This window comes from Geotrypetes seraphini, chromosome 19, assembly GCF_902459505.1.
Source record: "Geotrypetes seraphini chromosome 19, aGeoSer1.1, whole genome shotgun sequence".
Taxonomy (NCBI): Eukaryota; Metazoa; Chordata; class Amphibia; order Gymnophiona; family Dermophiidae; genus Geotrypetes; species Geotrypetes seraphini.
The window spans coordinates 32,903,496-32,922,138 of NC_047102.1; the positions used below are offsets into that span (position 1 = coordinate 32,903,496).

Below are 18,643 nucleotides of genomic sequence, written 5' to 3' on the forward strand. Positions count from 1 at the left end.
GAAAAAGTTAAGTTTTCTGTATAATGGGGGGGGGAGGGATTGCACCCCCCCCGCAACGGCAGTGCGAACAGTATCAAGTAACTCTTTAAAATTAACTTTTACAGTGGCGCGCTGGAATCTTGTGCACAATTGTCTGTGCCGAAATGTCAGTGCGGCTTTGTCCGGCGCGCTTTTTTCCCGTCACCTACTTTCCTGGGGGTAGGGAGGGAGGTTTAAGGGGTCAGGTAGTGGTGATTTTGTTTGTCCAGCCAACTTTATTGTGCAGTTTCACTGGTATATTAGAATTTATGAGAGAGAGAATGCTGCAATATTAACATTTACAAAAATTAGAAAATATATCTTTTTTTTTTTCTAACAATAAATAGGAAACTTACCTGGCAAAAATACTGATCCATTGTAATGACAGTAGCATGCTGTTGTCGATGAAAGTGTTGTCAATGTCGTAGTTGTTGATGTACTGACAGGGGTGGGGGAGGTTGTGGGTAAAGAGGAAGTAGAAGTTGTCGTAGATGTAGTAGAAGTCAGGGCGGTGGTGGGATGTATGGGGGTGGGGGTGGGGGTGGTTAGGTTTGTGGTAGTACTTGTAGTATGTGTCTCGGTACTGGTAGGTGATGAAGCCGTAGTTGATGCTGTGAAAGAAAACCAAAGAAGCATGAATGATGCACACAATTCAGGAACAGTAGCAACTACAAATGATCTAAAATATTTGGAGTTTAAGAGAAGAAGTTATTGAAGGCTGGTAAATGGGGGGGGGGGGGGCTTTTACCCCACCTTGCCACAGGAGTCACCAATCTGTGGTGTAAATGACTAATGCAGATTGTGAGTCACCTCACAAATCATACTACTGTACCACCCAGAAGCATCAGGCCTTCAAGCTATAGCCCAGTATTCCTGGACCACATCTTAAAGGGGCTATTGGCATTGTCAGGACCCTGATAAGCACCCTGACTTCCCAATCAACACCCCCACCCTCAAATCAAGACCTCCATCACCAATCAACCCCCCTCCCCCACATACAAAATCAGAAGCCTCATTCCTCAAAGGAACCCCTCATCCAGCCCCCATGATCTACTGGCACACATCTTGGTGATCCAGAAATTAACAGCTCAGATCTGACTTCACTCCCATTATAAGAAGCTGATGTTGCCTTCAGATCCTGGTTTTCCAGTCAGCTCCAAAGTCAAACCTAGTGCAGTCAACATCATCATGTCATGGTCTGTTTTCAGAGTGCCTACAACATACTCACTGGTAGCTTTCTGAATTTGTTAGATCAAGAACCCTTGACTGCCATGGCTTCCATGTGTGGGTTCTGGGCTGGTCAGGCAGAACTCAAAGAAAGGAAATTATGTAAGTCCAAATTTCCCCTTCATTCTAATCCATGCCAGACCAGTCCAGATGAGTGGGAAGTACTAATGCTCTACCCCCAACTATGTGGGAAGAAGCCATGATAGTTCTCAAAACAGCTTCACTTAAGGTGTCAAACCTGCAGACTGGCACACCCGTGCTGAGGCACTTAAAGCAGGTATGGGGATACGAGCATTGTCTTATCATTATCATCTCAATGACAAATTCTAACTCTATCTAAGAGGATGCTTGGGCTTTAACTGAACAGAATAGCTGGCCCTATGGGACTTGCCAATTCTTCTTGGTGTGGTCTGAGGTGATCATTTCTTGATTCCTCCTGGACTTGATGCCTTAAAGACAACTGTGCCTTATTTGGTCACATCAGTAGACCAAAGAAGCATTCCATTTAAAAGGTCCCAGACACTTTAAAAAAAATCTCAAAAGTGACAAAAACATGACTTTTTTTTTGCTATTGGAAGACAGAAAGCCTAGTTCCACTAGAATGCAACACAACCCACAGAAGGAGGAAAGTACTGGGCACTGCGATGCCTTTTCCTCTAAAATGACTCTGCCCAAAGACTTAAGAAATGCTCCCTGGTGAGGTTTAAAAGGAAAGGAGGACTGAGCCCTTCGAACAACTCCCAGGTTCCATCATCTGTTATCTGATACCCTGGATCATTAGCATCACAGAGCATCCAGGAACCTGTAGAACATTTGCGATTTTATTTTAGGACATCATCTTCTCCATCACTATGTCTTTCTGATTTGTTTAGAATATTGTTCCTCTCATTTTTTAGGGTTTGATTTTTAACTGATTTCCAAGCACCAGCAACTAAGTATGAACAGTCTTTTATATTCAATTATTTTATGAATTGGATCATACCCTATTCATCATCAGTATTAGCCAATAGAAGTTTCTTCTTGATCCACTGGCTGCATTACAGATGTCACATTTAGAAGAAGAAAAAGCACTTTGAATCCACCTTCCTCTCGCTCTAAGCTTTCAGTTGTAGGTTGTGATTTGGTGCATTGTCCAACAATAAAATAATGTTTCCTTTTTTTCCTGTATAAAGCTGAAATCTTTGCACTTCTGGTATTTATTTTAGTATCAATGTATCAATATACCACTAAGTGGTTTACAATCAGGTACTCAAGCATTTTTCCCTATCTGGCCTGGTGGGCTCACACTTTATCTAATGTACCTGGGGCAATGGGAGATTAAGTGACTTACCCAAGGTCACAAGGAACAGTGTGGGATTTGAACCTACAACCTCAGGTGCTGAGGCTGTAGCTCTAACTGTGGTAGCTTATGTACATTTTTGACTGCAAAAGGGTTTTTAGATTTACCAATTAGCATTAACTCAAATTTATGACTTCCGGTTGCATTTCCCACCACCAACAGTATGACATATTTTTGGATGACTTGAACCCAGGAGCTGATTGCTCCTTATGACTAACTAGAGATTTACTGAGAAGTGATTTCTAATTCAGACCCGTTTCATCTGCATTATAGATCATAGTTTCTGATAATGTCATTAAATTGGACAAGAAAGTCATAGCCACTGGTAAATTTGTGGAAAGTTGAAGACAGATGGGACAAGCCTTCTGGCACTCTTTATGTGACGTTAACAGCAGTGCCATCTAAGGTTTCCCACTGCTCTGTTGGCATGTCTGTGTGGCCAGTTCATCACAATGATGGCCACTCCCACATTCAAATGATCTATATTTGGCCATTTTCAACTTGAATGTTTCTTTGGTAGAAAATGGGGTATAAGGTTAGGTATCCTAAAGATTGCACATCTTGTCAGCCTAGACATCCAAATAGGTAATTTTTGGACATCTAGTTGTTTGGCTTCTGAAAATGGACAGTTCTTTGCTTCCAACTTTGGATGTTTAGTGAAAACATCCAAATTGGACTTATATGTCCTTTTCGAAAATGGTCCTCCAAGAAACTATATTCTATAAATATTTATTATGGAAATCCTGCAATCCGGAAGATGCTCAGTACTGTATTATAGCTTGATACCTTCATAGAACTGAACATACACTATTGAGACTTTGGTAGTGCATACTTATAGTAAATCCTGTTGTAAAATGCCTTATTAAAAAAAATCTGTATAATCAAACCTCAACTAAATGATAAAGCTGTCAATGAGAGAAAAGAAACTTTATGAAAAATTATAAAACCCCATATTTCAGGTTAGAGACATTATTTCACAAGTACCTGGAATTGAAAATGAAGTAGGCTCAGGCTCCTCAGTTGTACATAAGGTAGTTGATGGCAAAGTTTCAGAGGGTGTTGTTGTTACACTTGTGGTAGTAGCTGTAGTACTGTAAGAAGTGGGGGTGGTGCTGCTGCTTGTAGTGGAGGGTGTTGAGGTTCTTGGCGTGTGGGTTGTAGTGCTGTGTGTAGTAGTACTCGGTGTGAGGGTGGAGGTAGAGGAACTAGTGATGGTGGGTGTTGTAGTGCTTGGTGTGGGGGTTGTTGTGCTGTGTGTAGTAGTAGTAGTCTGTGTGAGGGTGGAGGAACTGGTGATGGTGGGTGTTGTAGTGCTTGGTGTGGGGGTTGTTGTGCTCGGTGTAGTAGTAGTAGTCTGTGTGGGGGTGGAGGAACTGGTGATGGTGGGTGTTGTGCTTGGTGTTGGGGTTGTGGTGCTGTATGTAGTAGTAGTCGTCGGTGTGGGGGTGGAGGAACTGGTGATGGTGGGTGTTGTGCTTGGTGTGGAGGTTGTGGTGCTGTGTGTAGTAGTAGTCGGTGTGAGGGTGGGGGTGGAGGAACTGGTGATGGTGGGTGTTGTAGTGCTTGGTGTGGGGGTTGTTGTGCTCGGTGTAGTAGTAGTAGTCTGTGTGGGGGTGGAGGAACTGGTGATGGTGGGTGTTGTGCTTGGTGTTGGGGTTGTGGTGCTGTATGTAGTAGTAGTCGTCGGTGTGGGGGTGGAGGAACTGGTGATGGTGGGTGTTGTAGTGCTTGGTGTGGGGGTTGTGGTGCTGTGTGAAGTAGTAGTAGTGGTAGTCGTCAGTGTGGGGGTGGAGGAACTGGTGATGGTGGGTGTTGTAGTGCTTGGTGTGGGGGTTGTTGTGCTGTGTGTAATAGTAGTCGTCGGTGTGGGGGTGGAGGAACTGGTGATGGTGGGTGTTGTAGTGCTTGGTGTGGGGGTTGTGGTGCTGTGTGAAGTAGTAGTAGTAGTCGTCGGTTTGGGGGTGGAGGAACTGGTGATGGTGGGTGTTGTAGTGCTTGGTGTGGGGGTTGTTGTGCTATGTGTAGTAGTAGTAGTCGTCGGTGTGGGGGTCGAGGAACTGGTGATGGTGGGTGTTGTAGTGCTTGGTGTGGGGGTTGTGCTGTGTGGAGTAGTAGTAGTGGTAGCAGTCTGTGTTGGGGTGGAACTGGTGATGGTGGGTGTTGTAGTGCTTGGTGTGGGGATTGTGGTGCTTTGTGTAGTAGTAGTAGTCGTCTGTGTGGGGGTGGAGGAACTGGTGATGGTGGGTGTTGTAGTGCTTGGTGTGGGGGTTGTTGTGCTGTGTGTAATAGTAGTAGTCGTCGGTGTGGGGGTAGAGGAACTGGTGATGGTGGGTGTTGTGCTTGGTTTGGGGGTTGTGGTGCTGTGTGTAGTAGTAGTAGTCGTCGGTGTGGGGGTGGAGGAACTGGTGATGGTGGGTGTTGTGCTTGGTGTGGGGGTTGTTGTGCTGTGTGTAGTAGTAGTAATCGTCTGTGTGGGGGTGGAGGAACTGGTGATGGTGGGTGTTGTTGTGCTTGGTGTGGGGGTTGTTGTGCTGTGTGTAGTAGTAGTAATCGTCTGTGTGGGGGTGGAGGAACTGGTGATGGTGGGTGTTGTTGTGCTTGGTGTGGGGGTTGTGCTGTGTGTAGTAGTAGTTGTAGTAGCAGTCTGTGTAGGGGTGGAGGAACTGGTGATGGTGGGTGTTGTAGTGCTTGGTATGGGGGTTGTGGTGCTGTGTGTAGTAGTAGTAATCATCGGTGTGGGGGTGGAGGAACTGGTGATGGTGGGTGTTGTGCTTGGTGTGGGGGTTGTTGTGCTGTGTGTAGTAGTAGTAGTAGTTTGTGTGGGGGTGGAGGAACTGGTGATGGTGGGTGTTGTAGTGCTTGGTGTGGGGGTTGTTGTGCTGTGTATAGTAGTAGCAGTAGTAGTCTGTGTGGGGGTGGAAGAACTGGTGATGGTGGGTGTTGTAGTGCTTGGTGTGGGGGTTGTGCTGTGTGTAGTTGTAGTAGCAGTCTGTGTGGGGGTGGAGGAACTGGTGATGGTGGGTGTTGTAGTGCTTGGTGTGGGGGTTGTGCTGTGTGTAGTAGTAGTAGTAGTCTGTTTGGGGGTGGAGGAATTGATGATGGTGGACGTTGTAGTGCTTGGTGTGGGGGTTGTGGTGCTGTGTGTAGTAGTAGTCGTCGTCGGTGTGAGGGTGGAGGAACTGGTGATGGTGGGTGTTGTAGTGCTGTATGTAGTAGTAATAGTCATCAGCGTGTGGGTGGAGGAACTGGTGATGGTGGGTGTTGTAGTGCTTGGTGTGGGGGTTGTTGTGCTGTGTGTAGTAGTAGTCGTCGGTGTGGGGGTGGAGGAACTGATGATGGTGGGTGTTGTAGTGCTTGGTGTGGGGGTTGTTGTGCTGTGTGTAGTAGTAATAGTAGTCTGTATGGGGGTGGAGGAACTGGTGATGGTGGGTGTTGTTGTGCTTGGTGTGGGGGTTGTGGTGCTTTGTGTAGTAGTAGTAGTCGGTGTAGGGGTGGAACTGGTGATGGTGGGTGTTATAGTGCTTGGTGTGGGGGTTGTGCTGTGTGTAGTAGTAGTAGCAGTCTGTGTTGGGGTGGAACTGGTGATTGTGGGTGTTGTAATGCTCGGTGTGGGGGTTGTGGTGCTGCTTGTAGTAGTAGTAGTAGTAGTCTGTGTGGGGGTGAAGGAACTGGTGATGGTGGGTGTTGTGGTGCTTGGTGTGGAGGTTGTTGTGCTGTGTGTAGTAGTAGTAGTAGTCGGTGTGGGTGTGGAGGAACTGGTGATGGTGGGTGTTGTGGTGCTTGGTGTGGAGGTTGTTGTGCTGTGTGTAGTAGTAGTAGTAGTAGCTGTCTGTGTGGGGGTGGAGGAACTGGTGATGGTGGGTGTTGTAGTGCTTGGTATGGGAGTTGTGCTGTGTGTAGTAGTAGTAGTCTGTGTGGGTGTGGAGGAACTGGTGATGGTGGGTGTTGTAGTGCTTGGTGTGGGGGTTGTGGTGCTGTGTGTAGTAGTAGTTGTCGTCGGTGTGGGTGTGGAGGAACTGGTGATGGTGGGTGTTGTAGTGCTTGGTGTGGGGGTTGTGGTGCTGTGTGTAGTAGTAGTTGTCGTCGGTGTGGGTGTGGAGGAACTGGTGATGGTGGGTGTTGTAGTGCTTGGTGTGGGGGTTGTGGTGCTGTGTGTAGTAGTAGTAGTAATCGGTGTGGAGGTGGAGGAACTGGTGATGGTTAGTGTTGTAGTTCTTGTGGGTGATGAAATCGTAGTTGTTGCTGTGAAGCAAAACAAAGGTTGGTGAAAAAAGCACAGTTACTTACCATAACAGTTGTTATCCAGGGACAGCAGGCAGCATATTCTCAACAGTGGGAGACGTCACTGACGGAGCCCCGGAGCGGACAGCCTCGCAAGCAGACTTGCTTGAAGATCTTTATAAGAGATTACGAGTGCTGCACTGCACATGCGCGAGTGCCTTCCCGCCCGAGTTAGGGCATGCGTCTCCTGTGAGGTACCTCAGTTTAGATAGCTAGCTAAGAAGCCAACCAGGGGAGGAGGGTAGGTTGTGAGAATATATGCCTGCTGTTTCTGGATATGTACAACGGTGTAGACAAAATTTATTGTGACAACCAAATTATATCTAAAAACCTTTTTACCAAACAGGGGACCTAACACGGTCCGTATTTCGGACAACCTTCATCAGGGGTCCATGGTAGAAAAGGGAAGAAAAATATGTCACAAAAAATATATATATATAGTAGAAAAAACAGATTATATAAATCGCCAAGGGTCACTGGATATTGTAAAATCTCGCTATATCTGTATTGTAGATTTAGATTCCCCACCCGAAATCTTAAATACTTGCGAGAGGCTGAATGAATTGGGATATGAGTGTAAGCCTCTTTGAGATCCAGAGAGCATAGACAATCTCCCTGATTCATCAGGGAATACAAAGTTGGTAAAGAAAGCATCCGAAACTTCTCTTTGACTAGAAATTGGTTGAGGGCTCTGAGGTCTTTTTGGCACAAATTCCCCGTCTTCTTTGGGACTAGAAAACAACGTGAATAAAAGCCCATGTCCCGTTGGTTCAAGGGAACCTCCTCGACAGCTCGAAGGCGAAGAAGAGTCTGAGCTTCCTGAAGAAGGGGAAGTTGCGACGAATTGGAAGGACACTCTCTTGGAGGGCGATCTGGAGGCACCTGAAGAAAGTGAAGTGAGTATCCCTCCCGAAGGATGGTGAAAACCCAGAGATCTGAGGTGATCATCTCCCACTGGTGATAAAAATGGTGAAGACGACCTCCTATGGGCAGAAGAGAAGTCTGATGGAGGGAGGTTGGTATGCTCAGACTGGGAATGCCAAAAAGACTGAGTTGGTTTAGCCACAGAAGAATTCTGAGCTTTCTGCTGTTGTTGTTGCTGTGGCGGTTGTCTAAGCGGAGGCCTGGAGAAAGCTGGCGTCGTTTTTTTGAGGATAACAACATGGTGGAGGCTTATATAGCCGAGCAAGAGGAGTCTTAGGCTTTGGCCGAATCAAAGAAGCAAAAAAGAGCTCATGTTCAGAGAGGCATTTTGTAGCAGCTTCAACAGAATCATCAAAAAGTTCATTCCCCTGGCAAGGCAAGTTCACTAGACCAGTGGTTCCCAACCCTGTCCTGGGGGACCACCAGGCCAATCGGATTTTCAGGATAGCCCTAATGAATATGCATGAGAGAGATTTGCATATAATGGAAGTGACAGGCATGAAAATCTGCTCCATGCATATTCATTAGGGCTATCCTAAATGGTGAGACCTTGGCCAGGACCACGACAGAACGTGATCTAGGGGTGATCATTAGTGATGACATGAAGGTTGCAAATCAAGTGGAGAAAGCTACCTCCAGGGCAAGGCAAATGATGGGTTGTATCCATAGAGGTTTTGTCAGCAGGAGACCTGAAGTTATGATGGCGTTGTACAGGTCCATGGTGAGGCCTCACTTGGAGTATTGCGTTCAATTCTGGAGACCACACTACCGGAAGGATGTGCTGAGAATCGAGTCGGTTCAGCGAATGGCCACTAAGATGGTCTTGGGGCTCAAGGATCTCACGTATGAAGAAAGACTGAATAAACTGAGGCTGTACTCACTTGAGGAACGAAGAGAGAGGGGTGATATGATTGAAACGTTTAAGTACATCACGGGCCATCGAGTCGGAAGAAGATATCTTCTACCTCATGGGACCCTCGACCACCAGGGGGCATCCGCTGAAAATCAGGGGAGGGAAGTGCCATAGTGACTCCAGAAAATACTTCTTCACTGAAAGAATGGTGGATCATTGGAACAAACTCCCACTGCAGGTGATTGAGGCCAACAGCGTGTCGGACTTTAAGAGAAGATGGGATATTCACATGGGATCCCTAGGGGAGTGAAACCAGAGGGCGGGTATTTGGAATGGGCAGACTTGTTGGGCTATAGCCCTTTTCTGCTGTCTTTTTCTATGTTTCTATGTTTCTATCCTGAAAACCCGATTGGCCTGGTGGTCCTCCAGGACAGGGTTGGGAACCACTGCGCTAGACAGTCCTGCAAATTGGGATCCATATTAACAATGTGAGCCAACACATGGCTACTGCGAAAGCAGAAACTCTGGAGGAGAGCTCATAGGCATCGTATGTGGCTTGCAGCATGAAGAGTCGAAGTTGAGACAGAGTTCTAATAATCTGTTTGAATTCTGGAAGACACTGTTCCTCAACAGCCGGATAAAACTTAGGCATCATTTTGAGGAAGTGATTAAAATAAGCAGTGAAAGTGTAGTTGTAATTGATAATTATGTTGGCCATCATGGAATTCTGGTATAGTCTACAGCCAAACTTATCCATGGTACGGCCCTCCCTGCATGGAGGGACCGCAGTGTAGAGCTTAGATGGTTGAGCTTTCTTTAGTGAAGACTCCACAACCAAGGACTGGTGAGACAATTGAGATTTCTTAAATCCTTTACAAGGTACGGTGCGATACCTGGATTCCAGCTTGGATGGAATGGCTGTAATTGAATAAGGAGTTTCCATATTCCTGAAGAAAGTTTGCTTTAAGACAGGAGTCATAGGAAGCCTCAAGGTCTCCTTAGGTGGATGAGGCAACTCCATGTCGGCCAAGTATTCAGGAGTGTACTTGGAATCAGAGTGGAGATCCAGCTGAAGAGCTTTCCCCATGTCAAAGACAAATCTCGCAAAAGAGGCAGACTTCAAGATAGAAGGATGCTCAGGAAAAGGAAAGTGAGACTTAGGAGCCACTGAAAATGAAGGAGAAGCCTCTCTGGAGTATTGAGAAGGAGGCTCAGAATCCAGCCGCACAGTGACTGAAGAAGAGAGTGCTTGCACTTAAGAAGCCTCGATGGTGAAGCCCCCGAGGTCCGAGGAACAGAGTGGGTCAAGACAGGGGGAGAAGGCTCTCTATAATTGCCCTTCGTACATACACAACCCCCACCTTCTAGTTTAAATGCCTAGAAAAATATTGTCTAAATTTCTCTGCAAGGTTTCTTTTTCCTGGTGTAGTAATATGTAGCCCATCAGTGCAATATAACTTCTTGTCCTTCCATGTATTTCCCCATCCTCCTATATACCTGAAGCCTTCTTGATGATACCAGGCTTTGAGCCTGGGGTTGGGGTACTTGAGTATTTTTCACTCTTTGCTCTCCCTTTCCATATGCAGGCAGTATTTCAGAAAAAGCTAAAGTCCTTACAAAAGGTTTCATGCCCTCACCAAGCTCCCGAAAAGCTTTCTGTGCTGCAAGTGTGGAGTTGTTGGCCAGGTCATTTGTTCCCAGATGGCTAATAACATCAGGGTTAATATTCTTAGTTTCTTCCTTAATTTTAGTCTGTATTTGCCTGGAACTCCTGGTAGCTGAGGATCCTGGAAGACATTTCACTATTTTGGTCTCCTCGCCTTGTGTTCCAAGGTTAATGCCTCTGATGATGGAATCCCCCAACAGTAATAATTTTCTGTTTTTGGCCTTTTTATTTGTGCTTAGGGTGCGCTTGTTCTCTTGAGTTACCTTCATTGGTTCCAGTCCCATCTCCCTTCTGTTTTCTTGATGGACTCTATGGACTTCGAGGAGAAGCAGCCGGTGTAAAAGCTTTGCGAGACCTGTGTTTAGATTTTGAAGAAGTCTTGACAGCCTTTGACAAACGAGGCATAAAAGACTCAGTATCCGGAGGAGGAAAGGTCTTCTGCTTGAGAAAAGACTCCTGAATGTGCTCGGAAGCAAGATGCCTCTAATGCCTCGCGTGATGCCTCGATCGAGGTTCAGGAGACTGTGTGCCAGGAGGAGGCGAAGAGTCACTGGATGATAAGCGACGAGACTTTCAAGGTTTGCCTCGAGGTGCTTCAACAGGAGGCTCAGACTGATGTTCAGGCTGGCTCGTAGGAAGCAGGGTCGAGGCCGGGAGGAGCTGAGCCATGACCGAGGAAATCTGAGTGGTCAGGATGGCTTTCAACATGTCCTCGAACATAGGCACCGAGACGAAGGAATCAGGTCTCGAAGGTGCTGCTGTGCACTCCAAAGAGGGCGACCTCGATGATGAGTATTCTCTATGTTTGGAGGCACACTTAAGCTGGAGGTCTTGAAGAGGCTGGCAGGACCGTAGGCATGGCCTGGGATGCCTGAGACTCTGGAGGCTTCTTAGGAAGGGTACCTGAAGGAGAAACAGGAGGCTTACCCCCAGATGAAGACTTAGAAGAGACTACAGGCGAGGCCTTCGAGACCGAAGGTGTCGAGGTCTCGGTCGAGGTAGCCACGGGCGTCGGAGTCGGGGTCTTGGAAGTCGAGGCCGTCCCCGAAGCCGAGGTCGAGACCCTCTCAGCAGACTGCTCCATAGTGCCAAATAGTTGAAGAATTTTGGCACGGCGTCTGCGAAGAGCTTGAGGTTGAAGGGTAGCACAATGCGAACAAGTGTCGGGGCAATGTTTGGGACCCAGGCAAGCAATACACCAACAATGAGGGTCGGTGAGTGAAATTACCTTGCCACACTGGCTACACTTTTTGAAACCGGTAAGAGGCCGGAACATAGAAAAAAGAAAGGCCGACAAAAGAACGAGGTTCAGCGGCCAGGCCTAGGCCGAAAGGCCGCTGGCCAAAAAGAAACAATAAAACCCTTTTTTTAAAAAAAAAGAAAAGGAGAAAAAGACACGTGGGCACAGTGACTGAGAAAAACAACAAAGCCGCGGTGCAAGAAGGCAACAAAGTAGCTACAGAGCTGAAGTGAAGAGGACTTCTTGGCTCCGTGGAAAACGTTGAACTGAGGTACCTCACAGGAGACACGCGCCCTCACTCGGGTGGGAAGGCACTCGTGCATGCGCAGTGCAGCACTCGTAAGTTCTTACAAAGATCTTCAAGCAAGTCTGCTTGCGAGGCTGTCCGCTGCGGAGCTCCGTCGGTGACGTCACCCACCTGTTGAGAATATGCTGCCTGCTTGTCCTGGGATAAATGTTATTACATAGAAATTAGCAATATAGTATAGATTTGCTAAAGTAAATGGAATATTTCTGAAATATTTCTATAGTACCTGTAGTTGAAATTATGGTGGTTGAGGTAGTGATGGATGGAGTGGTGGTTGGGGTTGGGGTACTTGAGTGTGGTTGACAGATCCAGCAGCAGTAAATATTAACTTCATAATTCAGACACACTGGAAAAGGATTCTGGTCCTTGTTTTCGCAGACAAGTCCAGTTGAGACGTCACATTCTACTTCCTGATCCAGGTCCTCGATTGGAGTATCTGGAAATTTCTCAGCTCTGCATGATATGTTACTTGGCGCCTTGCAGATTTCATATCCATGCTTTCTAATCTCGTCATAGGTTTCAAAATCACCACCTCCACCATCTGGTAAATAACTGGGATAACTCACATCAATCCAACCAGTCCAGTTGCAGTAGACACCATCTGAACACACAGCTGTAAGACAATAACAAAATGCACCGATTAAATGACATAATTATTTACTAATAATTTCACAATATGCAGATACAGGATTTTTACTTTCCTTCTTTTTTCTTGTCTTTCCGATTATTTTTGTATTGATATTCAGCCATCGGTGACGAGTGTTTTGCTCACCGCTGACAGCATTATTCACGAATCTTTAAAGCTGAGACCTGTGTGGGCTTTGAATATCTGGTCATTTTTAACTGGCTAACACATAGCTTCTTAAGAAGATATTCATCACTTTAGAAGTCATGGGTTACCCATGACTCCTAAAGGACAGACATTTATGCGCTAAGCAGTTAAGTGTTGAATCCACCCCACCTCCAAAACACTCGTGATAGCCAACTTTGTATTGGCACTATAAACCGTGCCTAGCCAAATTCCGTGCACAATTCCAAATTGTTAAATTGACTTTAATCAGCATTTTTATTGACAATTACATCAAAAGTCAATTAAAAAAACCAAATTGAATTTGTGTGCGGAATTCAAGATGGCATCAACTGACACCTGAAAAGTTGCTGTAGTTAGGGGCACAGAATAGGAGTGGTAGAGCTTAAGTGCTGGTAGGTACCTGTGTTATGCACCGGTATATTTGCCTAGAAATACACTGTCCTAATATACTCGTGCCTAACACTATAACGCCTACCAGCGTTTAAGTCATGTCAGGTGTTGGTAGGTGTGATTCTATAAACGGCGCCTAGTGGAGGTTCTGCTGTTGGGAGATTTCAACCTGCCGGATGCGGACTGGAATGTTCCGTCTGCAGAATCGGCGCTTAGAGGAGGTTCTGCTGTTGGGAGATTTCAACCTGCCGGATGCGGACTGGAATGTTCCGTCTGCAGAATCGGAAAGAAGTAGGGAGATTGTGGATGCCTTTCAAGAGGCTCTGCTCAGACAAATGGTGACGGAACCCACAAGGGAAAAAGCGATATTGGATCTGATCCTCACAAATAGAGAGAGTAACTCTAATGTTCGAGTGGGTGCTCACCTGGGAAGTAGCGATCAAACGGTTTGGTTTGATATAACGGCTAAAGTCCTAGATTTCAAACGTACAGACTTTAATACAATGGGAGAGTACCTGAAGAAAGAGCTGTTAGGTTGGGAGGACATAAGAGAAATGGAAAGACAGTGGTCTAAGCTGAAAGGAACGATAAAAATGGCTACGGACCTTTATGTGAAGAAAATCAATAAAAACAAGAGAAAAAGGAAGCTGATATGGTTCTCCAACCTAGTGGCTGAGAAAATAAAGGCGAAAGAGTTGGCGTTCGTGAAATATAAAAAAAACCCAAGAAGAGGAGAGCAGAAAGGATTACAGGGAGAAACTGAAAGAAGCCAAGAGAGAGATACGTCTGGCGAAAGCACAGGCGGAAGAACAAATGGCTAAAAATGTAAAAAAGGGAGACAAAAATTTTTTCTGATATATTAGTGAAAGGAGGAAGATGAAAAATGGAATTGCTAGGCTAAAAGATGCTGGGAACCAATATGTGGAGAGTGATGAGGAGAATATCCGAAACCTGGCTCAATATCCGAAACCTGGCTTACAGACTCCCACAGGTGGGACATGGTCATACCGGGTTACAATCTGTTCCGCCAAGACAGGGAGGGCAAAATGGGAGGAGGGGTAGCACTATATGCCAAAGATGACATCAACGTTACTAGAATCACAGATGTTAGGTACACAGGGGAATCCCTGTGGGTAAATATGGCCAGGGGAAAGGACAAATGCCTGTACCTTGGCATAGTATACAGACCTCCAAGGCAACAGGAAGACCTTGATATGGAATTAATCGAGGACATAGAGAATATCACCTTGCGTGGGGACACAGTATTGATGGGGGACTTCAATATGCCTGACGTGAATTGGAACACACTTTCCTCTGCGACCGGAAGCAGCAAAAGGCTATTAAACTCTATAAAGGGAGCAAGACTCAAGCAAATGGTTTTGGAGCCAACTAGGGATCAGGCGATTCTAGACCTAATACTTACCAACGGAGAAAGTGTCACAGATGTCTCTGTGGGAGACACGCTGTCATCCAGTGACCACAACATGGTATGGTTTAACCTCAGAAAAGGTTTCGCCAAACCCAACACATTAACTAAGGTCCTCAGCTTCAAGGACACCAACTTTGAGGACATGGGGGAATTCATCCATCAGTCGCTGCAAAACCAAGCAGAGACTGATAATGTAGAGGAATTGTGGTCAACACTGAAAACTACCATACACGAAGCAACAAACAGATTTATCAAATCTGTAAGTAAACGACGAAGAAAAAACAAACCGCAGTGGTTCTCTACGGAGGTCTCCAACCTCATAAAAGAGAAGAAGAGAGCATTCATCTCCTTCAAACATTCAGGGAAGCAGGGCTCCAGAGAAGACTATCTGGCCAAGTCAAGAACCGTCAAAACAGCAGTCAGAGAGGCCAAATTGCAAGTGGAGGAGAATCTAGCAAAGAATATAAAAAAGGGCGATAAAGCATTCTTTAGGTATATTAGTGATAGAAACAGGAACACAGGAGGGATAGTACGCCTTAGGAAACCGGACGGGAACTATGTAGAATCGGACTCCGAGAAGGCTAAACTGTTAAATGAATACTTTTGCTCAGTTTTCACCCGCGAGGCGCAGGGATCCGGCCCTCAACTACCAACAGGGGATAGCTCGATAGACCCGTTTTGCAGCTTCGAGATAACGCCCAATAGTGTCTACAGTGAACTATCCAAACTCAAGGTTCACAAAGCCATGGGGCCAGACAACATACACCCCAGAGTACTCAGAGAGTTAAAAGACACCTTGGCGAAACCACTATCAACACTCTTCAATCTCTCCCTTAGCAAAGGAAAAGTCCCGCTAGACTGGAAAACGGCTAATGTCATTCCACTCCACAAAAAAGGAAGTAGGACGGAAGCTACGAACTACAGACCAGTGAGTCTCACATCAATAGTAAGCAAACTAATGGAAACTCTAATCAAACACCAATTGGATGCGGTCCTTAACGAGGGGAATCTGCGAGATCCCCGTCAACATGGGTTTACAAAGGGGAGGTCCTGTCAATCCAACCTGATCAGCTTCTTTGACTGGGTGACGAGGAAGCTGGATATTGGGGAGTCCCTGGATGTCGTGTACTTAGATTTCAGCAAAGCATTCGATAGCGTACCACACCGCAGGTTGTTGAGCAAGATGAGCTCTATAGGTTTGGGAGATACCTTGACTACATGGGTGGGGGACTGGCTAGGAGGTAGACTTCAGAGGGTGGTGGTGAATGGCTCCCCCTCCGAAACGACAGAGGTGTTAAGTGGAGTGCCGCAGGGCTCGGTCTTGGGCCCAATCTTGTTCAACATCTTCATAAGGGACTTGGCTGAAGGGCTTCAGGGTAAATTAACGTTATTCGCCGATGATGCCAAATTATGCAATATAGTGGACAAGAACACAACAGGACCTGACAACAAATCCAAGACCGATAGTATGGCACACGACCTCCTCCTACTGGAGAATTGGTCCAGGACCTGGCAACTAAACTTCAATGCCAAAAAATGCAAGGTCATGCACCTAGGCAACAGAAATCCATGTAAGACTTACACTCTTAATGGTGAGATCCTAGAGAGAACTGTAGCGGAACGAGACTTAGGGGTAATCATCAGTGAGGACATGAAGACTGCAACTCAGGTGGAGAAAGCTTCATCTAAAGCCAGACAAATCATGGGTTGCATACGAAGGAGTTTCGTTAGCCGTAAGCCCGAAGTCATAATGCCATTATATAGGTCCATGGTGAGACCCCATCTGGAATACTGTGTACAATTCTGGAGACCACATTACCGCAAAGATGTGCTGAGACTTGAGTCGGTCCAGCGAATGGCCACACGGATGGTCACGGGGCTCAGGGATCTCCCGTATGAGGAACGGCTGAATAAACTGCAGCTCTACTCCCTTGAGGAACGCAGGGAGAGGGGGGACATGATCGAGACATTCAAGTACCTCACACGCCGTATCGAGGTGGGGGAGGATATCTTCTTCTTCAAGGAACCCACGTCAACACGAGGGCATCCATGGAAAATCAGGGGAGGGACATTACATGGCGACACCAGGAAATACTTCTTCACCGAGAGGGTGGTGGATCGATGGAATGGTCTTCCGATGCAGGTGATTGAGGCCAGCAGTGTGCCTGATTTTAAAGCTAAATGGGATCGAAAGGTGGGATCTCTTCGCAAAGAGAGGTAGGGGAGGGTCATTGATGTGGGCAGACTTGATGGGCCTTGGCCCTTATCTGCCGTCACCTTCTAAAGCAAATGTGCTAAACAAATACTTCTGTTCTGTGTTCACAGAAGAAAATCCTGGAGAAGGACCGAGATTGTCTAGCAAAGTTACACGAGAAAATGGAGTAGATTCTGCGCCGTTCACGGAGGAGGGTGTTTATGAGCAACTTGAAAAACTTAAGGTGGACAAAGCAATGGGACCAGACGGGATCCATCCCAGGATACTAAGGGAGCTCAGAGAGGTTCTGGCGAGTCCTATTAAAGACATGTTCAACAAATCTCTGGAGACGGGAGTGATTGCTGGGGATTGGAGGAGAGCGGATGTGGTTCCTATTCATAAAAGTGGTCACAGGGATGAAGCAGGAAACTACAGGCCGGTGAGCCTCACTTCAGTTGTTGGTAAAATAATGGAAGTGTTGCTGAAAGAAAGGATAGTGTACTTCCTTGAATCTAATGGGTTACAGGATCCGAGGCAACATGGCTTTACAAAAGGTAAATCGTGCCAAACGAACCTGATTGAATTTTTTGATTGGGTGACCAGAGAGCTGGATCGAGGACATATGCTAGATGTAATTTACTTGGATTTCAGCAAAGCCTTTGATACAGTTCCTCATAGGAGGCTGTTGAACAAACTTGAAGGGCTGAAGTTGGGACCCAAAGTGGTGAACTGGGTCAGAAACTAGCTGTCAGACAGATGCCAGAGGGTGGTGGTTAATGGAAGTCGCTCGAAGGAAGGAAAGGTGAGTAGTGGAGTCCCTCAGGGATCGGTGCTGGGGCCAATCCTGTTTAATATGTTTGTGAGTGACATTGCTGAAGGGTTAGAAGGAAAAGTGTGCCTTTTTGCAGATGATACCAAGATTTGTAACAGAGTAGACACCGAAGAGGGAGTAGAAAATATGAAAAAGGATCTGCAAAAGTTAGAGGAATGCTCTAATGCCTGGCAACTAAAATTCAATGCAAAGAAATGCAGAGTAATGCATTTGGGGATTAATAATAGGAAGGAACCTTATATGCTGGGAGGAGAGAAGCTGATATGCACGGACGGGGAGAGGGACCTTGGGGTGATAGTGTCCGAAGATGTAAAGGCGAAAAAACAGTGTGACAAGGCAGTGGCTGCTGCCAGAAGGATGCTGGGCTGTATAAAGAGAGGCGTAAGTCAGTAGAAGGAAGAAGGTGTTGATGTCCCTGTACAGGTCATTGGTGAGGCCCCACTTGGAGTATTGTGTTCAGTTTTGGAGACCGTATCTGGCGAAGGACGTAAGAAGACTTGAGGCGGTCCAGAGGAGGGCGACGAAAATGATAGGAGGTTTGCACCAGAAGACATATGAGGAGAGACTGGAAGCCCTGAATATGTATACCCTAGAGGAAAGGAGAGACAGGGGAGATATGATTCAGACGTTCAAATACTTGAAGGATATTAACGTAGAACAAAATCTTTTCCAGAGAAAGGAAAATGGTAAAACCAGAGGATATAATTTGAGGTTGAGGGGTGGTAGATCCAGGGGCAATGTTAGGAAATTCTACTTTACGGAGAGGGTGGTGGATGCCTGGAATGCGCTCCCGAGAGAGGTGGTGGAGAGTAAAACTGTGACTGAGTTCAAAGAAGCGTGGGATGAACACAGAAGATTTAGAATCAGAAAATAATATTAAATATTGAACTAAGGCCAGTTCTGGGCAGACTTGCACGGTCTGTGTCTGTATATGGCCATTTGGTGGAGGATGGGCTGGGTAGGGCTTCAGTGGCTGGGAGGGTGTAGATGGGCTGGAGTAAGTCTTAACAAAGATTTCGGCAGTTGGAACCCAAGCACAGTACCGGGTAAAGCTTTGGATTCTTGCCCAGAAATAGCTAAGAAGAAAAAAATTTAAATTGAATCAGGTTGGGCAGACTGGAATGACCATTCG

At 46.3% G+C, this 18,643-nt stretch overlaps 2 protein-coding genes across 4 annotated transcripts in view; both read right to left on the reverse strand.

Annotated features, from left to right (window-relative positions):
- Positions 1–18,643, reverse strand: part of LOC117352133 — a 1,164,809-nt gene that overhangs the window by 561,115 nt on the left and 585,051 nt on the right. The window lies entirely within an intron of this gene.
- MUC2 (mucin 2, oligomeric mucus/gel-forming) overlaps positions 1–18,643 on the reverse strand; it is a 186,906-nt gene that overhangs the window by 41,480 nt on the left and 126,783 nt on the right. For all 3 annotated transcript variants that reach the window (XM_033928255.1, XM_033928256.1, XM_033928257.1), the window contains 3 exons: positions 12,082–12,468; positions 3,569–6,826; positions 375–629 (listed from right to left, as the gene is read on the reverse strand). In XM_033928255.1, the coding sequence (XP_033784146.1) occupies positions 375–629; positions 3,569–6,826; positions 12,082–12,468 (3,900 nt within the window). The remainder of the gene's footprint in view (positions 1–374; positions 630–3,568; positions 6,827–12,081; positions 12,469–18,643) is intronic.